Genomic DNA, 15385 nt, shown 5'->3' with positions numbered 1-15385 from the left:
GAAAAATTATAGGCAAAAAAAGTGTAATAGAAGTGTTTTATTTTCTCATTTAAAACTTAAATTCCTCAGCAGAAAGAACTGACAGAGTTAATGTGGAGAAGCTTTGATTAGAGAATTTTCCACTGACCAGAGTTACAATTAACACACATTATCATGAGTGTGAACACAAAAAACTTGAAATATTCTATTTACTATGCCTAAAACTTGGCTATTTATCACCTTGCAACCTGCTTTCCCCAGTTTAAATGATTCATTGTACCTTTTAGCCCCAACCTCCTGCAAGCTTTAACACAGCTCCAGATTTTGGCCTATTATTAGCCCTCTTTTCTCCAGGAAACAAGGTCACTCAAATAGCCTAGTCTTATTAGACTTCCACCGTTCATTTGGTCTTAAAGAAACACGCACCACAGAATGAGTGTGTCTACATGCTGTCCATTTGCACATGCATGAAACAATGCAGTCTGTGTACAATGGAACCAAGTTAGCTCTGTCAAAACTCCATTGTTGTCATGCCAGGATAATAGTCTGGGATAGAATAAGCAGAATCAAGTGATGCTCTGGTGGCATAGGCCCTGCTGAGTGAAAGCAATGAGCCTATTTTTGTTCAGGGTTAGTGCTCAGCTGTTGTCTGAAAGGAAAATTCTCTCAGACCCTGCACTTACCACAGATGCATAGCATGTTTTTCTTTAATATTTACCCAAATTTGCCAACATCATCTTTTTAATCCCCAAGTTTCTGCTGGTTTTACGTTCTACTAAACTATTTTTCTCTAAATGATTAGTGTATTTACACTACACAAAGACCCAGAGAGGAGCAGCATCCACCATCAAAGAGTCCTCAGCATATCTTTAGTTTCAAACTTCTTCCCGACACCGCTTTTTAATCCATTGGTGTCTCGTTGAGAAGGTCAAAAAGGCTGAGCAAGCTCTATCAGCACAATTCTCAACACGACTTTTAAGAAGTCTTCCGATAACATCAAAGCAGGACTATTTCTATCTGGCTGATAAGGCGGCTTGTTGGGAAGAGAGATGAGTGTGTCGGTGTCGCAGGCGCCAACGACAGGCTTTGGGTGACGTGGGAGCATGGGAGTGTGCCGTCTGGTTTCTCCCTGATGAGTCTGACTTTTCCACACCTCACCAGTCACCACTCTGTGAGGGCTACCAGTCTGGGTCACCTGCAGTGACATGCGGGTGGATGGAATGGGCTTGGGTCGCTGAATTGGCAATACAATGATACAAATTTCTGTTTTATTTTATGAATATGATTTTTAGAGGGTTTATTTCATGCCCAGCCTCAACTGTACTAATAAAAATAGACAGTCATGTTTTTTATTCACACTTTACTGTCGTTATAATAAAGAGAACACCAGGATACAACAGTTTAATTGTGTAAATATTGATTGTGATGCTGGATTTTGATCTTGTTTTTCTTTTTATTTTTTGTTGTTTTCTTCCACTGCTTTTTTTTTTACATGTAATTACAGCAGGCTTTGTGATATTTCAACTGTTCAAATGTCAAAATGTTCAGCTTATTCTGGCTATGACTTTTACTTTTAAATATTTTTCCAAAAGATGTACTTTTGCTTACAAAAAAAAATCCCTCATAAAATACACAGAGATCTCTTATAGCCTACTTTCAAAAACTTTGTTCTCTCTCTACTGTAGCCTACTTCAGCACACTTGCTCTGTTTTTGTCTTCTTTTTACTTAATATTAAGTTAGCTTTTAGCTAGTGTTTTGCCACATTTAGCTTTATTTTTGTTACTTTTAGCTTCCTACTATTATGTTATTTTAGTCTAAGCCTTTTGCTATGCTGAGCTATAATTTTAATTTTAATTTTTCATTTTGTTCCTTTTACCTTAGCCTTTTGCGTACCTTTTTACAAGGATTTTGTTACTTTTAGTTAGAATTTTTCTCATTTTATTTTTTGCTAGACTTTTGCTATTTTACCTTTTTGTTAGCATTTTGCTACTTCAGTTAATATTTACAACTTCTACCTTTGGATGAGAATGTTGTTATTTTATATTAACTGCTACTTTTATGTTTTAGCTAGCTTTCAGCTTCTCATTTAAGCTAGCCTTTAGCTTCTTTGCTCCTCCGTTAGCTTTAAATTAGCATTCTGCTTCTTTTTGTTTAAAACATTTAGAATTTTAGCTTCTTCAACAAGTTTCTTTAGTCAACTTAGCATTCTCACAATTTCACAAAAAAATACAATTTCCCTAGTTGGCATTTATTATTATTTTTCTAAAATATAGAAATAATTTGGCCCAAAATATCTGCTGCATTTCTGTACACTGTTTAATAAAAAAATCAAGTCTAATAAATTTCCATCAAAATTAACGAGCTGAATATTTTTTGCATGAAATATTGCAAAGAGGCTTCACAGTTGGGGCAAATATAACAAGTAGAAATTTTATACTAAGATAAATACTTTACTTCTGATAMAATAGTTCAACATTTTGCAAATACTTTTTTAATGATATGGTATTTGTTTTATGTCCACATGCACCTGCACAAACCGAAGTATAGGAAGAAAAATCCATATTAAATGAATTTCTATAAATTTTTTAGATCTGTGTTACAACTTTATGTGCTCAGATTAGCTGTTAGCTTTTCAATCCAGTCCGAATTAAACTCTTTTTTAATCAACTAAAGCTGTTTAAATACCATCTACAACAGGTAAGATATGACTTGTTCACTATTCCACAGAACCCCATGTCAAGATCTCGACTATAAGCCTTTTGTAAATGCTTTCCAGTCCAACTCGTTGAGCTACTTAGTGCTAATGTTAGCTTTTTAGTCACACAAAAACTGCGGGGAAACACGAAGGATTCAAACTGGTGAGTAAACCTTTGAGCCAGGTTACGCCCTTGTATCAAGTCTTTCGCTGAGTTTCTGCTATTCATAACCATAAAAGTATGATGCATGGTGAAAAAAAGTGTCATTAATCTTCATATAAATGGCCAACGATCAAACAATAAGAACATGTGGTCGGACCCTCCAGAGGAGTGTGATGTGTGGCTGAAATAGATCAAATATAGTTATTTAAACAACCTGCCTCCCCCTCAGCAGCTGTCCTTACTGCACACCTCATCTTTTATTCACAAACCACACTGCTGAGCAGTCTCTTAGGAAATGCTCCTTCAAAGTGGTAAACAAGTGATGCCTCTCAGGAACGGGTCAGAGGTGCTGTGAACACGCCCACACTGAAATGCTGTCATTATGCTTTAATCTGCTTGGTAATGATCATCTCAGAAACTCAGATCCTGGAACTCGGATCAAAGAATAGGTGATTGTTTTGCACGACACAATTGGGACTCGAACTGGGCTCGAACCTGCAGCCTCAGGATCACGGGACTTTGACCCTGACCAGCCGCAGCCCTCTCGCCTTTTGTAACCATGGCGCTCAATCTTCTGGCTCTCATTACAAGTGTTTGTAATGGATGTTGGACGGAAGTCAGTGTGGAAGTAAATTTACTGACAATGTCATCAAAACAACTTCAAACCACGTACTTTTCCACGTACTCTTACATCACCGAAACAGGCCTGGTGGACTGCGTGAGGTAAATACAGCTGCTGAGAAGTTACAGCAGATTGCATAAACAGGATGCATCCATGGCTGGTGTTAAGTGGAGTGTGTGAATATACGTTAAGGGGTGGCTTCAGTGGAGCGAAGGGCCTTGTCTGCACTTATAGCATCTATTTGCAGCTTGGTCAGCAGATATTTTGGTTTTTAAAGGGATCCCTGATTAGTTGCAACATTAGACTTTATTTGATAAACATATATTTTAACTGTAAAATAAAGACTGTAAAAATACTGTAGGCTGTTTAGTTTTTATAATTTTTAAACTAAAAGTTAAAAAATATATTACACGGACAGGGCCATTTTATTTACACGCAAAGCATTCTGGGTAAGAGATGACGTGAATAGGTCCTCGGTGCGAGGCTGCTAGCGAGCTATATCCACCCTGAAGGTTAATCTTGGACAATATCTGATGATCGACTCTTTTAAATGAAACCAGAGAGCGTTGACAGAGAGGAGAAGGTAGAAATGACTCAGCCTGTAACTGAAAATATGGATGGAGGACAACAGAGCTGCTTCATGGAAGAATCTCAGCTTAGCCTGTTAGCTTTAGCGTTAGCGCCGATGCTATCACCATATACTGTATATGTATTAGCTCAGTGCTACACATTCTCCTCTCGTCACTGAGGTCCTCCATCCACATGACAGAGAGGGGAACACAAAAATGACTCAGCCTACAACTGAAAATATGGATGGAGGACCTCAGTTTAGCTTGTTTGACGTGCTAGCGCTGAGCTAATACATAAAAGGCAATACAGCGTCTGCGCTAGCGCGAAGGCTAACAGGCTAAGCTGAGGTTCTTCCTTCATGAAGCAGCTCTGTTGTCCTCCATCCATATTTTCAGTTACAGGCTGAGTCATTTCTACCTTCTCCTCTCTGTCAACGCTCTCTGGTTTCATTTAAAAGAGTCGATCATCAGATATTGTCCAAGATTAACCTTCAGGGTGGATATAGCTCGCTCACACCGAGGACCTATCAATGTCATCATTTACCCAGAATGCTTTGTGTGTGTAAATAAAATGGCTCTTTCCGTGTTAAAATATATTTTTAAAAATTTATAAAACTAAACAGCCTACAGTATTTTTACAGTCTTTATTTTACAGTTAAACGTTTATCAAATAAAGTCTAATGTTACAACTAATCAGGGATCCCTTTAAATGTACTTACAAGCTGCCACACAAGTTACACTGGCTGTGCCTTAAAACCTAAGTGTTGTCAGACATTATGAGGTCAGTTCTTCCTCCAAAATAAAAGCTCGCACATCACTTTTCCCTTCTAACTGTTTGGATATCAGCACTGCAACCTGTAGCCAAACAGTTCCTGACACTGACGTTGAGATTCCACATCCCTTATGACTCAGTGGGACTGCAGTCATTTCCAAGCACATCTCTGTTACATTAAGAATCAGCTGAGCTGTTTCTGTTTTACACCATGAACTCCGCACAGCTGCGTTTTTCCAAAATGGCAAATTACTTTGATTCCCCTCAACGTTTACCGCCTCCAACAAGAAGAATGGATCCGGAATGAGAAAATTAGGTAGCTGGATGTCACACAGCAGCTCAAGGGTTGCGTAAATGTTTCGGGCTGTTAGTTTGTTTCAACAGCTTGTTAAGCCCAACTTGAAGTTCGGCATGTGGGTGGCGTCTGATCAAACGGAGACACTTTTAAAAGGAACAAAACATCATCATCTGTATGACACAGTGTAAAAAAAACAAAATACATGTGAGAATACCCCTGCTGACTATATGTGCAAGCTTTCCAACAATAACACATGCTGGTGCAGAAGTATAAAACCCACTCCATGACCACCTTGGTTGTGTTCCAGGTTGAGCCGGACCACCGTGGTGTTTGGGTCGACTTGACATTCCGAGAGCTTCGAGTGTTGCTCGTCAAATCCTCACAGGTGATCTAATGAGGCAGACTTTGTTTTTCCTCTGTGAAGAAGAGGTGTTTTTATTACTTGGAAACAAAAAAAGTCCTGCGTGTGAATTAGCTGGAAGAAGCCTTAATGCATTTATCTGAGGAAGAAAGAAAGGGGAAGTACCTCGGGAGGTTTGTTTGGTTTGCGTTCAAAAAATCTTGTAACTTCCTGCAGTGAAAGCAAAACAACAAAAACAAAAAATTTATCTTCTTTGAATAAAAGAAAAAAGTTCCTTGAAAATAAAACTTACAATAATAAAAGAGCATAGTGAGAGAAATGCTCTTTACTGAACCAAACTATAGCTTTTAAAAAAATAATAAAATAAAACTGTGAAAAGAGCATGCACAGTAAATGCTGAGGTATAATTTTGCACATTTTATTTTGAAATCTAAAGCTGATATGTTAAATTTATATTCAGCAAGAGAGCTAATAAATGTAGCAAAAGACCAGCTGAAAGTTGTAGTGCCATAACGCTTGTTAAAAGGTAAAAATGGAAGAAAGGGCTTGCTATAAGGGTCAAAAACCTACCTACAAGCTAAAAGTAACAAAAGTCTAACTAAAAACATAAAGTAAAAAAAGATAATAAGCTAAAATTTTGACAGCTAACAAAAAGGTTCGCTAACAGCTAAAAGTGACAAAGGGCAACCTGAAAAATGACTAGCTAAAAGCATAAAAAGCAGAACATTAATTAAAAGCTAAAATATAGCAAATAAATTCAAATACAGAACTAATATGCTGAAGCAGATTTTAAATAATGTTGAAAGAATTAATGAGATCTCAATGTGTTTTATGGTGAAATATTTGTAAAATAATTACATATGTTGAATATTATTAAAGTTACCGAAAAAGGTCTAATATATGAATGGGTAAAATAGTGCAAATTATGCAGAAGTTTGACTGAGAAAAAGAAAAAAAAGTACAAAAGAATAGAAAGCCAGGAAAACAAAAGTGAAAACAATAACTTAGTATTAACTTAAGTTTGAGATTAATTGTTGTTTGTAATGTTCATGGAGTGAGAGCTGAGATCTCATACCTTCAGTGTAGCTCTTACTAGTCAGAAGTGTATTTGTAAACTTTCAATATAAAAATCAGATAATTGTAATGTAATTTTGAGTTAAAAACTAAACAAAAAAACACAAGGTTGTACAGTATTCATTTTGGACCTAGATTTTATAACTGGAATAACAAGGTAGTAAATGCAATAGTGTGTACTTTTAACAATCACATCTAAAAGTGGAGTTTCTTCTTGTAAGACTCTTTGTTTTAGACTAAACAATGTTTATTGTCCTTGCAGTTAGCTTCAACTGGAAGTGCAGATTATATGTTACAACGGCCTGCCATATTTCCCATTTCGAACTTGATGACGTTCCACTGCAGCGCCTGAGAGGCCGTTCTCGCGAGATTACGGAAAACAATCCCGACGTCCTCTTTTTTTTTTTCACTGTAACCCCTTCCTCCTCCTCCACAGCCCTCCCTTCTTCCCACGCCCCAGTGCGCTGTGGGATAGTGCCACTATAAAGTATACCCTCTCTCGGAGGAAGATAAGAAGCCCGAGACAAGGAGGGGGATGAAGATGGCGGACGCGAAGCAGAAGAGGAACGAACAGTTGAAGCGGTGGCTGGGCTCGGAAACGGACCAGGAACCTCCCGTTCTCAAAAAGAAGAAGACGAAGGTGAAGTTCGATGATGGCGCCGTGTTTTTGGCCGCCTGCTCGAGCGGCGATACCGAGGAGGTGCTACGTCTGCTCGGCCGAGGCGCCGACATCAACTACGCCAATGTGGACGGTCTCACCGCGCTCCACCAGGTTTGTGTTTCATTACTACCGACAAAAAATGTCAGCCTTCTGCACAATTGGACACAAAAAAGTGCCTGAAACAACTTGTCCTGGAACACCTGTCAAATGGAAGCCATTCTCATCCCGTTGTTTACCTACCTAGCTCTCGTCTTCTTCGACGCGAAGAATGGATTGGCTTCTGGCTGGATCTTAATATTTAATATACAGCCTGTGTACAACTAACACAACTACTTAGCTATTCGGTGTGATTTTCCCCCATTTTGCTTTTTAAACTTGTGTTTCAAGTGTTTGGGTGCAGTCTATTTGCTGTTGTGCTGCAGTTCACAGTTGTCATTTTATCATGCTGCAAACTACCTTTTAAAACACAAGGTTTTGCTCGTCGTGTTTTATTTGTGATACAGATAATATAAGCGATTATTAAAACTAGCCACATAGATGCTAATAGAAGCAAAATCACAGACCGATTGATTCCAACAGTGGACGGTGTTGTGCAGAATATAGGCATCCCTGGAAAACGCATTTTTGAAGGCGGTTTAATAATAAATATAATTAGTTAAAATAAAAGCGTTTTGTGCTGGTCACAACCTTTCAAAGCACACTTATTACCTCGCATATGCTGTGTTTTTTTTTTCTTCCGGCGTAGCACCGGCTACTACCTGGCTAGCAGTAAAAGTCGTTTTGTTGATAAACCCGCAGCTGCGTCTGTGGCTACTCTCTGGAAAGAAAACAGTAGCTGTCGAATTATTGTTTGTTGTTGTGGCAGAAACAAATGTAACAATCGCAGGGTTTTATTGTGACGCTTCTCTTTTAACACTCTCGCCGACATTGCCGTTTTAAATACAGTGGCAACGACCGCTGATAATGAATGAAACGCCGTCAGAGGCGAGCTAGCGCTAAGTTAGCATGCTAAGTTATCTGTCGCTAGCTGTTTGGGAGTTTTAATTCATTTGTTAGCTGACTCGACGAGCGACACGTTCGGTTCTCAATACTCTCAAAGTTTCGCATGTAATATATTTGCTGTGTGCACACTAAACACGATGTTACTTGACGTTTTTTTTGGTCGGGTTGACATCGTTGCCAAGCTAACAATTTGCCCGCTAATCGTTAGCTACGTTCACTAGCATCTCTGCTGGCTGGGCTAACCAGACATTGCGGCATTAATAGGCCACCGAATCTTTAAACAAGCTTGAAACAAGGATCTTAACATAACAAATAAAAACATCCGCGACAGAAAAAAACGACCCTTCTTGTTAGTAATTATTTGATATTAAAGATTGAGCGAAAGTAGCACATAAGCCCTGCAAGAAACATTAGCTTATAATTATTAGGTCTTCTTTAACCTGAATGTATTGAGCTTTGATCATAGTATTAGATTTAAAGTATTTAGTTTATGGCTTTATTTAAACAAATATTTAACATAATTTATTAGCAGCAGAAAGTAAATGAATCTGTATATCAATGCACCTGAAATGCTTTATGTCCTTAAACTGCTTAATATTTCCCATTTATAGTCTTGAAAAGCTCATCAACACAAGTCTGATTAGGTCTCTTTACTCCACTTTATTTGACTGTCTTTTGCAGTTTCCTATTTTTTTGCAATACTCCTAAACCTATGTTACTAGTTGTGAGAATATCTTATATGGCATAGTCAGTCCATATGATGCAGATTTTTGTGATACATAAAACTAATAAGCTGTTGGAGAGATACATAGAGAGCAAGTTGCTACTTTCAAAATAAAAGTCTATTGTTTGTCAGCAATAGAAAGACTGCCTATCACCTAGGGCTGCCTCGATTAATCGACGACTAATTTAATAATCGATTAATCATTTTTTTTGTTCTTTACTTTGTTTTTCTCTCCAAACTGCTTTGACACCTTCCACTGCCACATCTGCCTTTCTGTCCTTGACACACATGCACAGTAGTGGTAACTGGGGTAGGCCGTGGACGTCACAAGACATTATACAGACAGGCTCTGGTATCATGGCTACCCAGCAACGGAGCTCAAAAGTGTGGGATCATTTTAAGAAAATGAAAGAGAAACCTGTGTAATATCTGCAGAGCAGAGCTTGTCTTCTACAGCAATTATTTTTAGTTAGCATATAGCTAAAATCTAACCATGGTTATATAATAGCAGCTGCAGTCTGACGTGATAAGCTGTATGTTTTATGTTCAATTAACGTACGATCCGATTAGTCGACTAATCGAATAAATAAGCGGTGATTAATCGTTTATTAAAATAATTGTTTGCGGCAGCCCTACTATCACCTATCTTAAGCAAACTTGGTTACTTGTTGCTCAAATCCTGTCTGAAAGCAACATTAGGAGGGGCTTTTATTGTAATAATTTTAAACTAAAAGGCAAAATGTCTTATTTCCGAACCTAGTTGAACATATCAATCTAATGAATTGTATTGCATTTTGTCTTCTCTAAATTGAAGATAGACAGGATATAGAATAAGAAATTTAATGTTTCCTATTACAAACATCCTTTCATTTTTTAAATTGTGTTGCCTCCAGCTTATTGCCTCGTTGATGTTAAAGTGTATCAGACTTCTATGCAAACTGTTGCAGAACAATTGCGTTTTTGCAGTTTCTAACATGCTCTAAATAGTGCAGCAACATGTTTTTATAAGCCTGTTCTCTCATCATTCCACTAAAGTGCCCCCTCCCCCTATGCAAATTATTACTTATTATTACCGCCATGACAGTTACAATGAGCATATACAGTCCATTTCAAAGTCCAGCAAGGATTGTTTCTTATTCTGCTCGCTTTGATAGCAAATGATCTAAGGATTAACAGAAGGATTCCTGCGAAATGTTTTAATGTTGGCAGAGGTCAACAGTGATGTCACCGCATTGCTCACATCCACATGTCTGGTCGTGGTAGGAAAGTGTGAGGGCTTTCTGAGTGCACTGCCTTTCTACAAAGTCCTTTCGTTAACTTGAAAACGAACCAACTGGACGTTTAAAGAGCAAGTTTTCCAGTATACATAACTGCGTAATAATGCTGTTTAATAAACCCTTTTCACGCTCACATTCTGCTATAATTAAATCTGGAATTAATGACGCCCTGTAAAAACCGATCGGGGGGTATGTTGCCTTTTTTTGGGGTTTTGTCGAAGGATGAGCAGCAGTGAGGAAAGAATTTGCAGCGCTGCTCTTTCTATCTAACCATCTCTAAAGACGAGAAGCTCCTGGGACTGTGTGAGAGAGATACATGAGATCCCTGAGATTTGGGGCTTTAAAGAAGACTTTATTAAGGGGGATGTAGGGATTTGTGTTGATTTTCTTTGATAGATGGAAGAAGAATGAACAGTAGATGACTAGTTGTGTTCTCATATGACTTTATCACAGATTTTTATTGCTTTATTAATATAGTTTGCGTTTGTACGGTGCTCTAAGATGAGTTTTGTTCCGTTTTATCATTATATAAATAAGCTGAGTGAATAGTTTAACTTTAAAARGACTCACTGACCTCTGCCTTTGTTTTTAAGGGCGTCAATGTTCCGGTTTCTCACTTGTATCTCGATGATCGGTGTGGCGTTTAAAAATACCATCACAAGTTCGAACTGGGTTTTAGGAGATGCTACTAAGTTTGGAAATGACTCACCGTCTGTAGCCCTGCTTTGCACTGCAGACCTGGTATCATTCAGGCAAGAGGTTGCGTATGAGTCACAGGCCCTCTTGCATCTGAAGGACCCGGACACGCGACCTGTAAATGTTGTTGCAGTTAAGTAATGCGATGCCAATGGGTTTACTCAACCGTAAACCGCACAGATGCAGGTGCGTAGAAGAGGGATGTATAACGAGTAAAGATTCCTGATTCCCATCTCGCTGGCTGAACTGGTCTCAGAGCGTCGTCCTACCCTGGGCATTCCTCACATGACGGTCGCTGGAAACCATAGCAAAGACAGAGGAGAGAAGACATTCCTCAGCTGTCACTTAAACCCCTCCCTTTTAGTCATTCTCTCTCTCTATCTCCGGCCTGCCTTTCCTTTTTTACAATGCTAAGGGTCAGTGCGGTGTGGCCCACCGAGCTTCTCCAGTAAAACGGGAGGCACCGAGGACTTGTTGCTTCACGCTTGAAAATGTCCTCGCTGACCTACACCTGAACTCTTCTCTTGCCCGAGTCTTATAGCCTTTGCCGGGGTGATGAGGCTCAGTTCAGCTTAGTATGTTAGCATGCTTATGTCACAGTCCCTGTGCTCTGTTGATAAAGTATTACACAGCCCGAAGATCTATGGACATTATCTTGCACTGTCTCCATAACAACGGTTCGGAAGGTTACCAGTCACTTGCGTTGGTGGATTTGCATGGACGGAGTGGGAGTTGCATAACAGCCTGTACAGAGAGAGTCTGGCTGTGTTTGAAAGGAGAATCAGCCTTACAAAAATAAATAAATAAATAAATAAAAATCAGCAATGGAATGGGATCATTTCGAAGCATGCGGTAGAAAAAAAAAACAGACGTGATGATTGGATCCTTTTCTGACCTGACCAGCCTCGGTCACATTAACACATGACATAATTGCTGTAAGACTTGCTGCAGCCCCTGTCCTGATTCTCAGCCGTGTCTGAGGATTGCCGTCGGCCGATCAGAGGAGCCTTTGACGTGTCTTTGCAGTCCTGGTAAAGGCAGCGGGACATGAGGCCTTCTGTTTCCCTGCCTGAGGGAGAAAATCCTTGTGCGTTAAATTGAGAGAGGCCCTTTTTAGGTGAGACGATCAAAACGTGTGCTTCAGATTACATTCAGGTCCTCCCGTTGCCCTTACCTGTTCTGTTGGCTTAATGCTTTAAAGTTGCAAATTAGTGACTCAGACTTATTCTACCAAAGATTATCAAGCATTTGGCTTAACGCTTTAATACGGACTTCATTGTCTGATGAATGCTGGGTAAAGACTGCACAGGATCGTAAAGATGAGTTTGATGCAGCAGCTTGTGGGTTTTGTATCAAAGGTGAACAATAAATAAGCTGATTATAGTGAATTTATTGTTAAATGTTTTATTTAAGCTCAAATAGGACCTTGAAGAACTTGCAACCATTTTCGATGTGCTTTCACGCCACTTTTCCCAAAAAAGGACGTTCAGGCTCTTTGTTATGGGTTAAAGCCACTGTGCAACAACTGGCTCAATGCTTATAAATTTCTAACACATTACTGAATACATTAAAATGCAACTGAATAATTTATGAACTTGACTGTAGACAGTCTAGATTTTACTGTTTTGTATAGCTCACATTTTTGTCTTTGAATATACCTATTGTCTTGTTTCAGTGTTTTTTTTTTACTTTGGTGTATTAGGTTGAAATTTATATTTACATTTTTGAATTTGCCTACATTTGTATTTAGTTTGATTACTATTATGCATAAATATAATAATTTAAGACAATTTTACAATCTGCAAGTATTGTAAAAGAAATATTACATATTCAGCATCAGCAGGAAAACAGATCCTGCAGAGGTAAACTGTAATCCTTCTGGGTGAAACAAAAGATGCAAACATTAGGTTTGCTGTGATTTCTTTCTTTTATTGTTTGTTTTGCTTGATTGCATTCTTCTGACTATATCAACCTTTTTATTGTTTTGGTGGTTGTTAATCGGCGTACTTGTACTGTAGATGAGGATACGTTCTAACTTGAAATACAGGTCATCAGATGCAATGCCACATTTCCAGTCTTGAGATAATCCTCGTTGCACAGTTGGAAACTGGGCCTGCTCAATGACTTAGAATGTTAATTTTTAGAAATGAAGCCCGGCGACGTGTACATTTTACCTTGATATAATTGGCAGGTGTCTTCCTTGTCAGGCTGGCCTGCTTCACAGTTTCATTCCACCTCTTCGTCAACCCTATAATCAACTTCAGGAAGTCTTTGTGACGTTTGCACACAAACACTTCGCAACACGCCAGTTCATCAGATTGTGACACATCAGTGCTCAAGCTTGAGTCTGGCTTAAATTCAAACGTCACAGTGGAAGTCAGGTTTGTTTGCAAAGGTTTTCTTGTGAGTAAATTTGAATTTACGGCAGATTATGAGCATTGGGAATACGTTCAAATTGATGTTTACTAGAGAAGTGTTTGGTTCTCGGTACCAATTTGAGTAATTTAAAATAGAGAAGCTCTCAATCTCAGTCTTAATACAATTGTTTTCCTTTAGCACACAAACATTACCCATGAACTTGATTTACAGTATTAAAATGAATTTTATGCCCCAGTTTTGTTACTCAGTGGAAAAAAAAGTTTTTTAATGCTGTTAGTCTTTAATTTCCAGCATTTACAAAACCCAGGAACTTTTCAAAATTCCATACAATGAGCACTAAAGGTTTATAAATATTAACAAAACTCCTAATAATTCCACAGAGTTGATTATATTTGGTGTAACTTTGTGGAAATAGCATTGAGGCGTAATAATCTTAAATATAAGCTTACAATCAGATTAATTTATGACACCAAACATTAGTTGTTTACTTCTGTCAAACACAATTGGTTTCAGAATGACACTGAAAGTAGTTGTTGGGGCCTGCCTTAATTGTTGTGATTTGGTGACATAATGGGCTCAACTCAGCCACACTTGGGCACTCGACTCCCCGTTCCTTCTTCAGCTCGGTTCTCAGGATCCACTCAGCCGAAATTCCATATGAGCCAAATTGAGGTCATTAGCTGTGTTTACATGCGCAAAATTCTTTGATCGGATTGAAATGTATTGGGATTAAATTACCAGAATGTATCGTTTGCATGCGCACAATCTGATCCTGATGAGTGTTTACATGCACCAGGTTTTTATTCTGAATAGAAGCACTGACATGCGCAGTCGCTAACTTTCCCCTCAAAAAAAAGAAAACACAGAAAAAAGTTCCACTTCCGTGATGAACATAAACAGCTTCTGAGCTCAGAATGGACCTGCGACAGGTTTTAATAAAGGTGGAGATGTTGCTGCACTCCCTGGTTGAGCTGCAGGAGACGCACGGAAATTTTTAATTTTTTTATTTTTTTTGCAAAGCGGCGCAGGCTGTGTGTCTTCCTTCTTTATTGGATGAGAGAACAGGAGGAAAAGTTCTATGCTGCTGGAAACTGCTGGATGAAAGTCAGCAGACATTCGCAGTCAAGTCAGTTTTCCACAATCGGAATAAGATGATCGGATTAAGTGTTAACATGAATGCTGTTCGGATTATCAATCTGCATAAAGCACCTCTCTCATTCCGATTTACAAATTCATTCCGAATGGCTGTTTAGCTATTGATTGGTTCGTGATCATCGTGAATCATGAGCATCTCCTTGACAGAAACCAAACTCACCCTTTTTAAAACTACACAACCACCTTGACAAGGCTGTTTTGTGACTTTGTCCCTTATTTGATGTTTTATGTTTGCCTTGGAGAGGAAATAATATCACAAAGGTTTTGAGCGGCCATGCTGTGACGATCTCACACACATCAAGGCTGCACACAAGTTATCGTATTTATTCGTGTATAATATAATCTCGAGTATAATACGATCATCATTTTTTGAGCTTAGCATAAAAATCTAATAATCAATAACCTAGTGTATAATACTAACCCCTAGGGCTGCAACAACAAATCGATAAAAATCGATTATTAAAAGCGTTAGCAACGAATTTCATTATCGATTTGTTGTGTCGCACGATTTATGCGTCCCTCGCTGTGTCGCGGAGCCCTTTACGTCACCCACAGAGCGTTGTCAATGCTGGCTGACCTAAATAAAGTTTGGGAGGAAAAAAAAGATGTTACCTGTAAAGATCCGCCCTCTCTGAGACCCTCGAGTGAAAAACAGAGACTTCGAACTTTAAACCAGTTTTTAAATTGTGTTGTTAAACCAAGTAGATCCGAACATATGATAAAAAGTATATGCCACGTTTATTTTTTTTAAAAGACGGTCTATTTGATGAGAGCCGAGTTGCGACGAGGGAATGCGTGCTGTTCTTCTCTTGGGTCAAAATTATAAAAACCCTCTAGTTTTTTTCTGACTGAGGCTCAAAGTTATTTGTTGAGCAGCAAAATGGTTCAGGACGAAGGAATGAATGAATGAATAAATAGATAAATAAATAAATAAATAAATAAATAAATAAATAAATA

General features: G+C 38.5%; 1 protein-coding gene across 3 annotated transcripts in view; it reads left to right on the top strand.

Moving 5' to 3' along the window:
- Window positions 1-6949: 6949 nt before the first annotated feature.
- ppp1r12a (protein phosphatase 1, regulatory subunit 12A) overlaps window positions 6950-15385 on the top strand; it is a gene marked incomplete at its 3' end in the record, with an annotated part of 54971 nt that continues 46535 nt past the window's right edge. For 2 of the 3 annotated variants that reach the window (XM_014013782.1, XM_014013781.1), the window contains 1 exon segment: window positions 7066-7306. In XM_014013782.1, the coding sequence (XP_013869236.1) occupies window positions 7070-7306 (237 nt within the window). 3 annotated transcript variants of the gene reach the window in all.

The sequence above is a fragment of the Austrofundulus limnaeus genome, unplaced genomic scaffold (genome assembly GCF_001266775.1).
Source record: "Austrofundulus limnaeus strain Quisiro unplaced genomic scaffold, Austrofundulus_limnaeus-1.0 Scaffold106, whole genome shotgun sequence".
Lineage (NCBI taxonomy): Eukaryota > Metazoa > Chordata > Actinopteri > Cyprinodontiformes > Rivulidae > Austrofundulus > Austrofundulus limnaeus.
The sequence above is the reverse complement of the archived record's forward strand: the minus strand, read 5'-3'. Positions and strand labels throughout refer to the sequence as shown.